The sequence below is a fragment of the Saccopteryx bilineata genome, chromosome 1, assembly GCF_036850765.1.
Source record: "Saccopteryx bilineata isolate mSacBil1 chromosome 1, mSacBil1_pri_phased_curated, whole genome shotgun sequence".
In the NCBI taxonomy this organism is placed as follows: domain Eukaryota; kingdom Metazoa; phylum Chordata; class Mammalia; order Chiroptera; family Emballonuridae; genus Saccopteryx; species Saccopteryx bilineata.
In genome coordinates this window covers 134,908,004-134,925,381 of record NC_089490.1, presented here as the reverse complement: position 1 = coordinate 134,925,381, position 17,378 = coordinate 134,908,004, and the positions used below count along the sequence as shown (strand labels likewise).

At 39.6% G+C, this 17,378-nt stretch overlaps 1 protein-coding gene across 3 annotated transcripts in view; it reads left to right on the top strand.

Annotated features, from left to right (window-relative positions):
• ADAM28 (ADAM metallopeptidase domain 28) overlaps positions 1 to 17,378 on the top strand; it is a 77,675-nt gene that overhangs the window by 3,985 nt on the left and 56,312 nt on the right. For all 3 annotated transcript variants that reach the window (XM_066267301.1, XM_066267293.1, XM_066267311.1), the window contains exons 2-6: positions 2,954 to 3,057; positions 9,098 to 9,174; positions 10,965 to 11,043; positions 12,526 to 12,602; positions 14,189 to 14,381. In XM_066267301.1, the coding sequence (XP_066123398.1) occupies positions 2,954 to 3,057; positions 9,098 to 9,174; positions 10,965 to 11,043; positions 12,526 to 12,602; positions 14,189 to 14,381 (530 nt within the window). The remainder of the gene's footprint in view (positions 1 to 2,953; positions 3,058 to 9,097; positions 9,175 to 10,964; positions 11,044 to 12,525; positions 12,603 to 14,188; positions 14,382 to 17,378) is intronic.

The window sequence follows — 17,378 nt, the reverse complement described above, 5'->3', positions numbered from 1 at the left end:
TTCTTTCTTTCTTTCTTTCTTTCTTTCTTTCTTTCTTTCTTTCTTTCTTATTGAGAGGCAGGGTGGCAGAAAGAGACTCTCACATGCGCCCTGACTGGGGTCCACCCAGCAAGCTCCTACCGGGGTATGCTTTGCCTATCTGGGTCACTGCTCTGTTGCTTGGCAACACAGTTATTTGAACACTTGAGGGGAGGCCATGAAGCCATCCTCAGTGCCCAGGGGCCAACTTTGCTGGAATCATTCTAGCCATGGCTATGGGAAAGGAAAAGAGAGAGATAAATTGGGGGGAGGGATAGAGAGGCAGATATTTGCTTCTTCTTTGTGCCCTAATGGGAAATTGAACCAGGAACTTCCACATGCTGGCAGACACTCTATCGCTCAGCCAATTGGCCAGGGCACCGTTTATAACTAATGTTATTATTTCTTTTATCCCACATTAATTAAATAAAGATAAAAGATCGCCAGTGATTACTTCTGTAACAGCAAGAAGTAAGTTACTGGGGGACTTGTGATGTAATTCTGGAAGTGTGACTGTGTGATGAGACTTATTTTATCACAACTGATTAGAACTTTATCCAAATGATCATTGCCTCTTTGAAGGGATTATAGGGGATTCTGTATTTATCTGCATAAAATCATAGACAACTTGAACTGGTCAGAGATAATTTAATCTGCCCTCTCTTTTTAAATAACTGAAAATCCGAAACTAAACCCCAAATTAAGATGTTCTAGTATTGATGCCATGATTTTTTTTTTTTTTTTTTTTAATTTTTCTGAAGCTGGAAACAGGGAGAGACAGTCAGACAGACTCCCGCATGCGCCCAACCGGGATCCACCCAGCACGCCCACCAGGGGCCACGCTCTGCCCCTCCGGGGCGTTGCCATATTGTGACCAGAGCCACTCTAGCGCCTGAGGCAGAGGCCACAGAGCCATCCCCAGCGCCCGGGCCATCTTTGCTCCAATGGAGCCTCGGCTGCGGGAGGGGAAGAGAGAGACAGAGAGGAAAGCGCGGCGGAGGGGTGGAGAAGCAAATGGGCGCTTCTCCTATGTGCCCTGGCCGGGAATCGAACCCGGGTCCTCCGCACGCTAGGCCGACGCTCTACCGCTGAGCCAACCGGCCAGGGCGATGCCATGATTTTATGTGTTTTTGAAATTGTTTTAATTGTAAACTTCAAGTCGCTGAATGAGAAGCTGTTCCATCATTTAAAACTCTATTTTGATTTGAGGTGTTTTTAGAAAAAAATTTGGTTTTTTTGGTGATAGAGACAAGAGAGGCAGATAGGGACAGACAGGTAGGAAGGAAGAGAGATGAGAAGCATCAATTCTTCATTTCAGCTTCTTAGTCTCCTTAGTTGTTCATTGATTGCTTTCTCATATGTGCCTTGACCAGGGGTCTACAGCAGAGCAAGTGACTCCTTGCTCAAGCCAGTGAACTTGGGCTCAAGCCAGCGACCTTGGGCTTCAAGCCAGTTATGTTGGGCTTTAACCAGCGACCCTGGGGTCATGTGTATGATCCCATGCTCAAGCCAGTGACCCTACGCTCAAGTTGTTGAACCCGTGCTGGATGAGCCCACGTTCAAGCTGGCAACCTTGGGGCTTCGAACCTGGGTCCTCCGCGTTCCAGTCCAATGCTGTATCCACTGAGCCATCACCTGGTCAGGCTGTTTTATGAAAATTTAAAATCACTTTTTCTATCTTTCAGTGTTAGATATAAATGGCTGCTGAATAATCAAATGCAATAAAGCCATCCCAAAATAATAGAAGAAAATTGATATCACCTGGAATTTTGAAAATTTCTGCTTTTATTTCTAAAGAAGTTTTTTTTTAAATAAATCTTCATTCTTTGGAGCATATTGGGATGAGTATACACTCCTCCAAGGTGACTAACAAAAATACTCAGTTGTCAAAAGAACATAACCATAGTAACATAAATTTATATTATCATCGGATATAGGGTTGAGCACTGTCATGAGCTAGGTTTCCCTTTAGAGAGCCTTTGTAGTCACAGTGTTAGACAGTGGCCGACCAGGTCCTGGCTCCTGTGGCGTCCATGTTCTGTGTGAACAGGCAGCTTGTTCATCAGCCAGAGAGCTGGCCTTCTGGCATTCCTCAGGCTCTGCTCTGTACAGGCAGGGACTGGACCATGTGGGCAAATAAAAGGAAGAAAATAGAAATTCCGTTGTTCACTTTGGAAAAACTAAATGCCTCTCACAAATAACTTCTAGATACAATGTTGAGATGAGAATTCAAAATGCAGATAAGAGGTTGGGTGAGATAACTTCTCCATTCTCTTTTTGTTAACAGCAGGCTCAGAAATTTCATTCTGGGTTAGCAATAGTGTTCGATTTGTCTGCTTTTCTAATTGTTTAAAATATTTTTTATGTGTTGATTGTTGATTGCAGAAATAAAGGTTTGTCTGTCTTGCAGAAAGTCAGTGCATTCTATGGGGCTGGTGTTGGAGCCTTCACTTACTGACTTAGTTTCTTTCACAGTATGTAAAACACTACTGTCAGAAAATCCCAGGAAATATATTAGACTCTGAAGTGGCACCATTAGTTATTTCATTTTTCTAACACTGTAGTCTTGAGGGTGTTTCAGCTCAACTATGATGACACTGATTTAGCTTCTTCGAGGATTTGCTTGGCCTCTGCTTCGTCTGCTGGTTTCCACCTGCTTGCTCTATTTGTCTGCAGGGGCTCCATCCAACACAACAAAAGAAGTATTTGCAGTAGTAATCATTTGAAGGCATAGGTTAAAATAAAGATTTGAAGGGAAGAGTGGATCTCTGATTTTGTGGGTCTCTTCTGGAGTCTGCTCTTTAATAACTCTGACTCAACTCAGAACCTCCATGCATGACTCCATTCATCAGAAATGCAGTAAGGGCGAGCAGTTCTGACCCCCCTGTATTAGTCCTGCTTAGCTAACTCAACTCTTTTTTCTTTTTTTTGCCAGTGAATGCTGTAAAAGAACTCCCTGTAGAAAAGAAGTATGAAGTGGTTTATCCCAGAAGACTTCAACTGTTGTACAAAACAGAGGCTAAGAAGTCAGATCAACAGGTACAGCTTTCGGTTCAACAAAGACAAAAAGTCTTGAATGTATATATTTATCTATCTATCTATCTATCTATCTATCTATCTATAGACACACACACACAGTACACATACATACAGTATATAAACACATGAGATACATATGCACATATTTTGGGGACTGAAAGCCAACAGGTTCTTTGCAGTTTAGATTTTTGGGGGACAGAGGTGTGGGGAAGTGGCAGTAAGCTGACAGTCTGGCCAACCCCCCAACTCATTTGTTCTGTGAAGTTGCTAAAGGCTACTTTGCTATGGTGCTGGATTGTTTATACTCATCCTGCCCCCCCATGTCTCCCAGAAAGACTGGAGGCAAGTTTCTTTTATTCTTTGTCTTGTGAAGTTAACATGTTATGTATGGTGGAGGTTTTTGCCATTTGGTAGAATTCTTGGGTTGCCTTGGAAATGTGATGAGAGATCTCTTTGATTTGCCTGACTATGCCTTATAAATAAAGCAGGAAGTGGGCGTGGAGGCTGCTGTGTTCTTGCCATCAGCATTGCAGAGACCTCTCGATCCCATCTTCCTTTTTCTCTAAGCCTATTTCTTAATTCCGCTCCGTTCCCACTCAGGATCTGGAATCACTAGCTGTATTTGTTTTTTGATCTATGTTATATTTATGAATCTTCACAATAACACAACATTCTGCTTTATTTTGCATATTAAGGTTCTGAAAGTTAAAATAAACTTTCCAAGGTCACACAGACAGTACAATTTAACACTCTTAGGTCATATATAATTTATTGTGTGTGTTTCCAAAGAAATTTGATACAATATTATTTCTATATCTATATAAACACAGACAGACAAAACCATGGACATTAAAACTGAAGGAGAAAATAAAATATTGTGAATGAATCTATACTTATATGCATATTAAATTAAGATTGATTACTCTCATTAAACATGACACCTCTAGTTTTTTAAGAGGCAGTTATTAAAGTTTGTATAGTACTTACTACTTAATGGAATGACATATAGTCAGAAGAGGAAAGCTATTTTCTAATTACCTACACCTGAAACTCTTTGGCAGGAATCCAGAAAAATCCAAGTAAATGAGACCTAAATAATAACTTGCACCTATGTATTGTAAGATGCAACTGACTGGGAGCTCATATTTCCCAGCTGGACTAGGCCAGATATCCCCCTACACTGGACATTTGAGAGAACAATGTAAATACATGTGCAGAGTTTTCATTACAGTTGTGTAGTGAGTTCTTCACAACTGTAAAAATAAATTTAAGTTTGTGAACAATTTATTTTGATGACATACTGTAAAGTAGTTATTAGCTCATGCTAGATGATTAATCAATTTGTTAAGTGTTTGAAATGACAAGTGCAGTTGATACAATGTGCCTGATATTTATTGCAAAGACATATTTCTGTAGTCAACTATTTTGTCCACTGACTGTACGAACCTGATGTTTTCCTTACCCATAGTGAGTGGATAAAGGATTTGAATTCAGATGGCCTTTTTATGTGCATGTTTTAGTTTATTAATTCTCCTGTTTGAATTTAGGCTCTCATGAACTTCAAATTCTCTGTGTGAAATTTGAGATAATAATAGTAATGCCCACCTTATATGGCTATTTTGAGGTAATGATACAAAAAGCAAAGGAGGATGCTATAATTAATTAACTTCCTATTCCAGATTATGCTATGATACCATCCTGTGTAACCCATCACATGGCACTTCCAATGACTAACCTTTAAGGCACTTTGTACTTAATGCTGTGGCTTAGTAAGCCATTTTTTTATCTTTCTACTTCTCAACAAAACTTCCTTTAGTCACCTTGGGCATTCTTAAGGCCTTTCTTAGTACTATGGTTGCATACTTGTATGCCCTTTCTTATGGAGTTCTTCCTACTTAAAATGTTCTCTCTATATGTAAAACCCCATTTATCTTACATTCTTTGTGATAGATCCCTTTCTTGAAGTCATGCTTTAGTCTTGGTCAATGTTGTATCACTTAGCTCTTGATTTTTTTTTTAATGTTGATTTTATTGTAGTGGTGGAGTGAATGTGTGTGTGTGTATGTGTGTGTGTGTGTGTTTCTATGAGAGTGTGCAATTTTCTCTTTTGGTTTGAAACTGTTAAAGTCAATAAAAGAAAGTATTTTATAAGTCTTTGAAAAGTCTCTCTCCCTTCTTCACCCTCACCCTTCAGTCTCTGTTCTATAGGTTTAGCTAATGAAAACATAGGTTACCCAGTTATATTTGAACGTCAGATAAACAATTAATAATTTTTTTACTGTAAGTATTTTCAAATATTTAAGGGACATTCTGATATTGAAAAATTATTCAGTTTACCTGACAATCTAATTTAACTGGTGCCCTGAATTTTATCTAGAAATCAAACTACATGGCTTTTTTTTTTGTATTTTTTTCTGAAGTAAGAAATGGGGATGCAGAGAGGCAGACTCCCACATCGCCAGACTGAGTTTCACCTGGCATGCCTACCAGGGGCGATGCACTGCCCATCTGGGGTGTTGCTGTGTTGCAACTGGAGTCATTCTAGTGCCTGAGGTGGAGACTATGGAGCCATCCTCAGCATTTGGGCCAACTTCGCTCCAATAGATCCTTGGCTGTGGGAGGGGAAAAGAGAAATAGAGAGAGAGGAAAGGACGAAGGGTGGAAAAGCAGATGGGTGCTCCTGTGTGCCCTGGCTGGGAATCGAATCCAGGACTTCCACACTCCGGGCTGATGCTCTACAGCTGAGCTAGCCAGCCAGGGTCACATCATGTGTCTTTTGTTGTTTTCTGGTAAACATTTAAACCTCTACCAGAGAAGCCTTTCTTTGATTCCAGCCCTTGTCCCACCTATAAATATAAGACCCCAGGCTGCTACATGCCTGAGCTTTCAAACCTACACTGTCAGAGTTACCTAGACCTGCCATATCCCACTTGTCTACCAGACCTAAGTTTAGGAAAGCTAGTGACATCTTTGTCTGCCATGCAGCAGGCACATTCTTTTCCTTAACATAGAGTATTCTCTTTTTGCTCAGGTACAGATTATGACTAATAAAAACACTGTCTTATTGAGATAAGCAAAGGTCTCAGAAGCTGCTCATGTGGTTTTTGTATTAAGACTATAGCTCTTCCTTGTGCAAAGAACTAATGCATAATTACTTGAGACATCCGGAATTCATAATGCCTGTGAGCAAGGGGGTCTCTGTATCCCGTGGATGCCCCTTAGGTCTCAGGCTACATTAATCATGTCTTAAGGCCTCCTAAAGAGGAAGACTCTTATACTTATTATTACATAGCTGTGCCCTCTGTGGGACCAAAGACTCAGGCACCAGCATTCCCTGTCAGCTGTGCTGAAAGCATGGCTCTATTTATTGACTTCATCATGACTAGCCATATGAGTTACAATTCGAGGTGGAATAAAATTAAATTACCCTTTGAAAAACTTTTTGGAGGGAACACTAAACACCAAGATAAAACTAGATGTTTTATTCTTGATTACAGGTTATACTCATGATTGGCTTTTATATGCGTTGCATAAGGAAAACTAATTATTTAAATAAATGAGCAAATGAATAAGTAGACAAGTGGGCACGTGAATGAAGGAGTATTACTAGAGTGCATTGCCTATATAGCTGCATAAATAATCACTCAACAAACAAAAATTGTCCCTAATGTTGAGAAGGTACATTTAAAAGGCAGTCACTATCCCTTCCTAGAATTCGGCCTCCAGCTCACACACTTTCTTAGAGGCCAAAACCCATCTTGCTTTTGCCTCATGCCATAAACTAAAATATCTGGCAACATGATGCTTCCCCTTTTTAGGAACAGTTTCAAGCCTTAGTTAGGTACACTACGATTTTTAGGAGTCTCACATTTTCTGTGTGTTATGGTAAGATTTGAACTAAGATCTTCCCTGGGACTTGTAGGATTTTCTTTGCTATTCCCTGTGTTACCATAGGCATCATCTTGACCTCACATGTCTGCTCCACACTCAGGACCACCAGGAAGACTATGCCTTCCTAATCCACACTCACACGCACATGCGCACTCACACACACACTTGGTAGACTCCACATCATTTCCTTCTAGTGGATGCTCTCCAAATCAAGGTGCTGTTTTCCTCTCCTAACCCCTGGTTCCAAACCGAGACAGAGCATAGCTTGGACACAGCGCTTATTAGCGGCATTGTTCTTCACCGTGAGCTTGTATTTGAGAAGTACCATTACAACTCACCCAGTGTATCCTCTTTTGTAGAAACTGTTTTTCTTTTTTGCTGTTTCTTTTCATCCACAATCTCTATGCTAGTGTCAGCTAAAACTCCCATTCCAAAAGCAATTATTTTCAAAATCAGCCTCTAAGTAATATTTTAGGTGAAGATTCACTAAAATTCCATTGCTAATATATCTGGAAGGCTCTTCTGGTTAGAAGCTTGTATCTTGTATCCACCGTATATTTTCATTTCATCTGGCCTTCCCTAAACCTGAAAAATAAGTGGTTATATTGATTTCCCATGAATTTTATTGTTCACCCTCAGGATTTTCTTTTACCTCTTGTTAGTCATGAAAATGAACTAAAGTATAGCAACCTCTTCTAATCTTTGCCAACAGTATAAGATATTTATGGTCATGGACTTTTGATCCAGAGAAGATACCAATAATTGATAAGTAAAAGGATATATGGGACAAAATAACTGACCTTGAAGATGACAAATCTCTGCAAATACCCCTGACTGAAGGTTTTAATTCACTGTTGTCCCTGATGAGCTCAGGTACTTATTCTGGCCAGCAAAAGGAAGAGAGAAGAAAAGCTGGGCCTTAGGTGCAACTGCAAATGGAAAAGCAGTCAGCCCATAGTAAGAAGAGCTCAATCATGTCGTCTGCCATATTTAGATTTCTTTAATAACAAAGTCCTGGCACTTCCCATTGAATTTTTAGATATTGGATGTAACCTTGACTAATAGCCTAGTTTTATAAGAAAAAGTAAAAACTCAGTACCAAATAAGAACTTTAAAATACTCTGTATAGTCCTCTATAGCTCTTCCTGTATATATAAATCTAAACTTGAAACAGTTCTCTTATTCCATATAATTCACTAGAGGTGATATTTTTCTCCTACTGAATATCTGAGACTATGTTTTCTTCCTGATGACTTCTCCCTCACTTAGGGTACATATGCCTGTGTTTTTGCCCATATTCTGATCTCAAGTCTGCCTTAAGAAGATCTTACTCTAAAAATTATCAATGAGAGCTTAAAGGTCTTTGGGTCTGTGTGCATGCTATTTCTTCTTCTTAAATAACTTTCCCACCCTGCTTCACCTGGCTAATTCATACCTCAGCTTATACATTACTTTCTCAGGAAAGCCTATCCTTCCTTTAAGATGTTAGACATCTTACATTGCTTCCATATTTATATCCCTTACCATAAAACACAGCTCACATTTACTGTCTGTCTTTCTATGAAATTATAAACTTAATGACAACAGGTATCAATTTTTGTTGTTTCAAGTTGAATTTCCAAAACTGAGCCATATCTTGCAAATGACCAACATTGAAATAGATGTAAAATTTGCCTGACCTGTGGTGGCACAGTGGATAAAGTGTCGACCTGGAAATGGCTGAGATCGCCGGTTCGAAACCCTGGGCTTGCCTGGTCAAGGCACATATGGGAGTTGATGCTTCCAGCTCTTCCCCCCCTTCTCTCTCTCTGTCTCTCCTCTCTCTCTCTGTCTCTCCCTCTCTTCTCTAAAATGAATAAATAAATAATAATAAAAAAATAAAAAAATAAATAGATGTAAAATTCATAGGTGGATAAATGAATGGATAGATGGATGAGTGGATAGATGAATGGATATGAAGGTCTCAATTTATTCAGATGGCAAAGTTATTTGATTTGTTAAAAAAAAGCAGAAGCAGACTTTTGGTATTATACAAACTACTGTTAAAGAAAATCAGGCATTGCTTGCTAATAATTAAACAGATGGACCTAGCAAAATTAATATTTGTGTGTGTTTTTAGTTACCAGAAAATGTTTGTGCATTTTTGCAGGAAAAATTTGAAACTGAATTGAAGTATGAGATGATAGTTAATGGAAAAATCTCAGTGCTTCATTTGAAAAAATCAAAGTAAGTATCTGTACTTCTGATATAATCCTCACCAACAGCAGTTTAGCATGTGGGAAGGGGGTTAATAGAGTCTAATTACTTAGGGATCACATAAACCTCGACTAATCAACTTTTGCTTTCAACTGGCTCAAAAGGTTCAACGAATATTTATTCCTACTGCAGTCATAGAACACATTGGGTAAAACAACAGTTTACTAGTAATTTGATACTTATAGCAATAAAATATATATTAAATGAGGGACAGACATTTTATCAAATTCTATGAAAAAGCTATAGTTTTTTGTTTTGTTTTTTTCCTAAATTAGAAGCAGGGAGGCAGTCAGACAGACTCCCACATACGCCCGACCGGGATCCACCCGGCATGCCCACTAGGGGGCAATACTCTGCCCATCTTGAGGTCTCGCTCTGTTGCAACCAGAGCCATTCTAGCGCCTGAGGCAGAGGCCATGGAGCTATCCTCAGCACCCGGGCAAACTTTGCTCCAATGGAGCCTTGGCTGCGGGAGGGGAAGAGAGAGACAGAGAGGAAGGAGAGGGGGAGGGGTGAAGAAGCAGATGGGTGCTTCTCCTGTGCGCCCTGGCCGGGAATCAAACCCAGGACTCCTGCACGCCAGGCCAACGCTCTACTGCTGAGCCAGCCAGCCAGGGAAATAGCTATAGATTTTTAACTCTTCCCCTACATTGTTTTATTTTATTATTCTAACACCAAGAGATTAGATTTTAAAGCAATTTACAATGATTTTCATTGGATTTAAGTTAAAGAAACTCTAGGGCCAAAGAACCAGTCAGTGATAAAACCAGAGTTGGGTTCTCCTGACTCCAAGCCCAGTGCCCTTTCTTCCCAGATCTCTGTGAACCTGTCCTCTCAGGTTACACTGGGTTCTTATTCTTTCCTATTCTTCAGCCACTTCCTCAAAATTCAACATTTCTTTTCAAGTTTCACTGCCTTGAGCTCTCTCTTACCAGACCTTGATTGTTCATTATCTACACTATTTCAGAAGTAGTTTTTCCTAACTTGTGCTTTAAAGTTCTTTCAATCTTTAATTGTTCTATATAGGACAGTAAGATAGAAAAATACACTAGTACCTTTTGTAAAACATCACAACTGACTGGAGTTTGGAAATAGTGTGGTGTAATAAAAAGAGCATAAGTATGGGATTAAGGAAGACATAAATGTGATTCTATGCCACTTGCACTATTTAATCTCATCTGAAAAATAGAGATTAATATTTACTTTGTAAGATTGTTAAAAAGATTATATTAGCCCAATAGCCAGTATAGAGACATTTAATACATTGTAGTTACTTCTTTTTCTCTTCTCTCTACCTGTTTTAAAAATATATTCAGTTTCCTAGTTTCTAGAGGGTAATTGAAAGAATGTGAAGAAGCTCAGTGCAAGTGCTAGAAGGCCCCTACCAAAGGAAAGTCGATTTTCAATAAGCTTGAACAGTAACTAGTAACTGAAAGGACAATTATCTTAACTGGTAACGAATATTGCTCTTTTCAGTCATTTTTTACCAACAATTCCCTTTCTCAATTTCATTTCTTCCTCAAATGAAGAAGAGTCTGATGACAAAGCAAACATTTTCCATACCACTCACGAATGTCCCTGTCCCTCTCCGTCTCTCCATTTTAAGTATCCCTTTCATGCTTGGGCTTGTCTTGGGTTAGAAAGAGGACCTTGGAAATTAAAACTTTACTGCATACCCAGTAAAAGCTCTCGCTTTGGTCACTGATTTTGCAATTAACGTGAGTAACCATGACTTTTTATTTTTATTTTTTTACCTCTAGAGATCTCCTTGCACCAGGTTACACAGAAACACATTACAACTCCAATGGGAAGGAGGTCACCACCAGCCCACAGATCATGGTAAAATGGAGTATCCTAAATTTTATTGTTAATTGAGGTATGACCCACACACCAAAATATAGTGTTATTGCCGAACAGATACTGAAAGGGAAGCAGCATTTATAACATTAATGCTTTATTTAGTGATAATTTCTTAATTGAATCTCTGTCATTTGGAGAGTTTGACAAAAATAAAGTCATTCCTTGATGACCATGGCAACACTTTCCAGCCTTCAAGGATGTTCTACAGGAGAGTGGACAGAAGAAGCATTTCATTTTCATTGGAAGAGTGATGAATTACACACCTCTGGGGTTCTTAGTTCATACCACTCACCTCTCTAGACAATGTAGCCTCTTAAACTCAAGACTATTTCCTCAATGGTAGAATTGTAAAATTCTGTTTTCATAAAATAATTTCCATGCTTGACTCTTATTCAGAGAAAATGACAGTGTGAAATAACACAAGAGACATTCTATCATTGCCATCATTTCCAGGGTTCATGAGTCCTTCCCCCACTTTCTTCTATAAAATTCTGCAGCACCACATGGTTTACATGAGCCATAACCTTATCTTTCCAAAAGTAGAAAGGTATCCTTGATAGAAGTACATACACTGGAAAAAGGGTTAAGATTGGGCATTTTGTCCCAAATGGAGGCAGGGGGTGTTGTACTAATCCAATTAGTCTAGTAGAACTCTTTAGATAAATTAAGAAATAACAACACAATTTGAGTACCATATTTACTGGAAAAGCCCATAGTTGTTAGAAGAAAACTAATAAGCAACTGGTCAAGGAAGGGAATAAATGTTTGATGTTTTGGGAGCTCAGGTTTTAAACATACATCTAAGTTTGTTTCTTCCAGAATGTCTTTTTATTTTTATTTTATTTATTTATTTTTTTTTAATTTTTAATTTTCTTTTTTTTGCAACACCAGCATTTATACCAACATTTAGTTAACACTCTGTTAGCATTTGGGATCATCAGTTAAACATTAAAGATTTTTTTTGTTTGTTTTTTTAGCTAGAGAGACAAAGAGAGAGGGACAAAAAGGGACAGACAGACAGGAAGGGAGAGAGATGAGAAGCATCAATTCTTTGTTGTGGCACCTTAATTGTTCACTGATTGCTTTCTCATACGTGTCTTAGCTGGGGGGCTCCAGCTAAGCCCGTGATCCCTTGCTCAAGCCAGCGACCTTGGGCTCAAGCCAGCGACTTTGTGCTCAAGCTGGTGAGCCCACGCTCAAGCAACCTGGGGGTTTTGAACCTGGATCCTCTGAGTCCCAGGCCAATGCTTTATCCATTGTGCTACTGCATGCTCAGGCTAAAGATTTTAACCACAAAAAAACTTTAAAATGTTTTTAATTCCTCTAAGTTGACTGTTATTCAGCATAAAATGATTAAAAAACATTATAGATCCTATTTAAAGGTTTCAACTTTAAATTTAACAATGTGTCTAAAAAACATGCACACTTCTTTTTATAAAACCTCTTTTATCTTTTCTTTAGGATGACTGTTATTACCAAGGACACATCATTAATGAAAAAATTTTTGAAGCTAGCATCAGCACATGTAGCGGATTAAGGTAAGATTTCATGAATGGTTTGTATCTATCTTTGATGATGATGATGATGATGATAATGATGTGTATATGTAATAAACCTGAAAAACCTCATATATTATTAATTACACTACAGATGTATATAAATTCTAAGGGTTAAACATTTTAAAATTAAGGAAACATGGCTCCTGTTTATTGCAATTTATAAATTACACACCTGAATTGCTTTCTGACTTGCTTTAGCTTGATTATATGCTTGTTTTCAAAATACAGGTTTTTGAGTCCCAATTTTAAAGTCAGGACCTTTAGGGAATGGAAGTTCCTTTTTAACTTTTCTCTATGCTAAGGACTCCTCTATATCTATCAGCAATAAGATATGCAGACTTCTGATGACCAGACTTGATTATCTAATTTTCTCTTTCATGTCTCCATATCCCTTCTATATCTGTATATTTTAATGAGATCTCAGTCAAGCTTATGATTTTCTTCAAGACCTGGTATTTTTCCAGTGTCCCTTATCATAGTGAATGGTATGTTAACCAACAACTTGCCCAATACAGAAACATAGGTTCTTGTGCTCACATAGGCAGCACATACAGTATACAGAAACTTAGGTCATTGATGACTTATTGCCTCTCAACTACCCATTTCAATTCATTATCAAGCCCTATTGATGATATGTTTTAAATATTGTCTGCGATTATTCTCTACATTTTCTCTCTGCTGCCACATTCTAGTCCAAACTACCATGATCTTTATACAGTAAACCACCTACTTTATCTCTCCACATCCCCATTTGCCTTATAATTCTATGTGCATATAATCCAGTTGCCCTAGTGTATGTTCTTGTGCTTTTTCTTCTTAGCAACTATCTGCTGTAATTATGTCTATTACATATATATCATAAAATTATATATATATATTTTTGGATCAAATGTAATTATTTAATCTACATCTATCTTCCTCATTTGAATATAAGCTCTATGAGAGGAGAGACCATGACTCTTTTACCATCTGCCTTTAATCCAATGCCTGACGAATAATGAGTGCTCCCTAAATATTGGCTGAGTGAATCTTAACTTGGGTCTTCAGTGGTATTATTCATTGATCATGTGATTTACATATTATCTCCTTCAATTTTTATAACTATTCTATTATAGGTATTATTCTCATTTTATTGATGGAGAAACTGGTGCTATGTGAGTTTAAGTAATTTCCCATGGATTACCTAATAAGTGGTAGACCCAGAACTTTAACCCTTATTTATCAGACTCCAAAATCTCTTTCATTTTTAGTACACCCTGTGAGCAGACAAGGCAAGGCAATTGGAAGAAAACTGGATCGAGGGTCATGAAATTTCATTCTGGTGTCAGCTCTGACCTAGTTAGCTATATGACATTGCAGTAGTCACTTCTGTCCAATAGGTTCCATTTCCTCCTAGAAATGAGTTTAGGTCATCTCCAAGGTGATCCTTAGCTGCAGTGTTACACTGTATTCTATTGCCATGAGCTTGCAATGTGTTGGCATTGGTAACATTTTAGAGTCTCTAAATATTTAGCACAGGAATGGAGTCATATTTTTAAAGAAGCCTGGATTCTTATGTTTTTCAGGGGCTACTTCCGTCAAGGAGATAACAAGTACTTCATTGAACCTTTAAGCCCTGCAAATCAGGATGAACAGGAGCATGCGCTCTTTAAGCATGATCCCGGTGAAGAGAAGACAAACAGCACCTGTGGGATGGATAACATGCTGTGGGCACATGTGTCTCGGCAGAATCGAGCCCCACCTGCCTCCAGTCTGGTCGTATGCAGACCTTTATTTTTTCATTTATTTCTATGAAGTGAGAGGTGGGGAGGCAGAGAGACAGACTCCTGCATGTGTCCTGACCAGAATCCACCTGGCAAACCCCCTACAGGGCCATGCTCTGCCCATCTGGGGGCCACTGCACCAGCTCAGCAACCAGCTATTTCAGTGCTTGAGGCGAGGCCAAGGAGCCATCCTCAGCACCCAGGGCCAAGAAGGAAAGAGAGAGAGAGAGAGAGAGAGAGAGAGAGAGAGAGAGAGAGAGAGAGAGAATGGGGAGGGGAGAGATGGAGAAGCAGATGGGTGCTTTTCCCGTGTGCCCTGACTGGGAATTGAACCCGTGACTTCCACACACCTGGCCGATGTTCTGCCGCTGAGCCAACTGGCCTGGTCTGGTACTTTTTTATTTGTAATGTGCTCTTGTATCCTATCCTTTCTGTGCTGGGTTTCAGTCTTAGCAACTTCAATTTACTAAAACTTTGGAATCATTGTTGAAACTAGTAGATTATAGAGACATTATAAACCTTTACATTGATTTATTTAGTAAGTACTTATGAATCAACTATTATTAACAACAATGGGCAAGTGCTAAAAAGAAAGATAAGGCTCGCCCACAGGAGCAAGCAGCTTCCACCATACTGCAGTGCACAACAGTGGTGTGAAGTGTTATTATTACTTGGAAGTAAAGCGTCTTGCTGTCTTCATGAGTGAACTCGTTCAACAAATCTTTTTATTGAGTACGCCCATAGGTGCTAGAGATGTAGCAATGAACAAAATAAATACAGGGTCTGCCCACAGGGACTCAGAATGTGCTTTCATATATGGAATCCCGCTTCCAGTCACAGAAGAATCATGTCTTAAAAATGTTTGCAGAAGCCCTGGCCGGTTGGCTCAGTGGTAGAGTGTTGGCCTGGCGTGCAGAAGTCCCAGGTTCAATTCCCAGCCAGGGCACACAGGAGAAGCGCCCATCTGCTTCTCTACCCCTCCCCTTCTCCTTCCTCTCTGTCTCTCTCTTCCCCTCCTGCAGCCAAGGCTCCATTGGAGCAAAGTTGGCCCGGGTGCTGAGGATGGCTCCATGGCCTCTGCCTCAGGTGCTAGAATGGCTCTGGTTGCAACAGAGCAATACCCCAGATGGGTAGAGCATCGCCCCCTGGTGGGTATGCCGGGTGGATCCCAGTCGGGCACATGCGGGAGTCTGACTGCCTCCCTGTTTCCAACTTCAGAAAAATACAAAAAAGAAAATGTTTGCAGAATCTATAAGCATTAGGCAGATTGGTCTGAATAAAGTAAAATCTCTTTAGGGTTCAACTTGCTGGTTTTTTTAATGTTACCAGCCAGAATAACACTCAACTATGTGAATGCTGATTGCTGGCTTTAGCTGGTACAAACCTATTGTCTTTCTGTCTCCATTCCTTGCTAACCATATGCAGACAACCATGCTTCCATGACATGATTTGGGGGGAGAGGTTTCCTCCTACCTTATAGTGTTATGCCTTCTCAGTCCCTCTCACTGGCATTCCTCCTCTGGTTGACCACTCAATATTAGAGGCCCTCATGAAACTCAATACTGGACCTGTCCCATTTCATGTTTTATCTGCACATTCTTTCTTGGTAATCTTATCCTGTGCTATGGCTTCTTTGAATAGGAGCTCTGCACTAATTGCTGTCAAATGGATACCATCAGCCTTGGACTTTCTTTTAAAGACTTGACTGCTATAATTAACTGCCTACTCATGCATCCATTTGAATGTCTAATATCACAAATTTAATGTGGTCAAAATCGAACTACTGATTTCCAAGCCCCTCCTAAAACTGCTTCCCCCTCTCCCTCCCCTGTATCAGTACCAACACACTTCATTTGCTCAGATTCAAATCCAGAAATTATCCTTGGTTCTCGTTTCATTCATCGCTCTTATATGGTATCCATCAACAAGTGCCTCTCTCTATTAGAAATCTTTTACTTTGTTCCCTCTTTCTGACCACCACTTGGCATCATCCCTCTCGCAGTAGCCATTGCAAAAGCCTTTACCTGACTCTCCCATTCTTGTTCCTGCCTCAGTAGAGTTCACTCTCCACACAATAGCTGGAGTGATTCTTTTACTCTGAATCACATCAGATCATTTTTCTGTTTAAAACCCACGAATGACTTCTCATTGCATTTAGTACAAAATCTAAAAAACCTGACCATAAGTTACATCCCTTGTATGACAAGGGCCCCATCTATCTCTCTAATCTCCTCCTACCTTATACTCCCCATCTACTGATGACCTTTCCATTATGTCTGACAAATACAGACTTTCTGTGCTTTAAACATGCCAATATCAATTCACCTTGGTGTTAATTTTGCATTTTTTTTTAGATGAGAGGAGGGGCGATAATGAGGCAGACTCCCTCATGCACCCGACTGAGATTCACCCAGCAACCTCATTTGAGATCAATGCTTGAGTACCAAGCTAATTTTAGTGCATGAGGCTGTTGTACTCCAATGAAGTTATCCTCAGCACCAAGGGCCACCCTCAAACAAATTGAGCCACTGGTCTGGAGGGGAAGAGAGAGGGAAGGGGTAGAGAGAAGCAGATGGTCACTTCTCCTGTGTTCCCTAACTGAGAATTGAACCTGGAACATCTATATGCCAGGCCAATGTTTTATGGACTGAGCTACCAACCAGGGCCTATTTTTTTTTCTTTTCTGGGATTATCTTTTGATTATCTTCTCTTGCTTGGCTTCTCATTTTCATTAATATGCCAGCTTCAGTGCCAGCTCTTTTGAACTTTCTCTCTCTGTTCTGAACTGACTGCCTTGTCATGTGATATCATATCACTCTGTATAACTCTCCATATAGCACTCATACCTATGTCTATTGTGAGCTCGTTAAGCACATGGACTGTGTCTATTTCACTACTGTAGCCCTGGTGCCCAGAGCATTGTTGGTGTACAGTATGTACTAGTAAAGATATTGCTCCCATGGAAGGTGGGAGATAAGCTCATATCTCATTT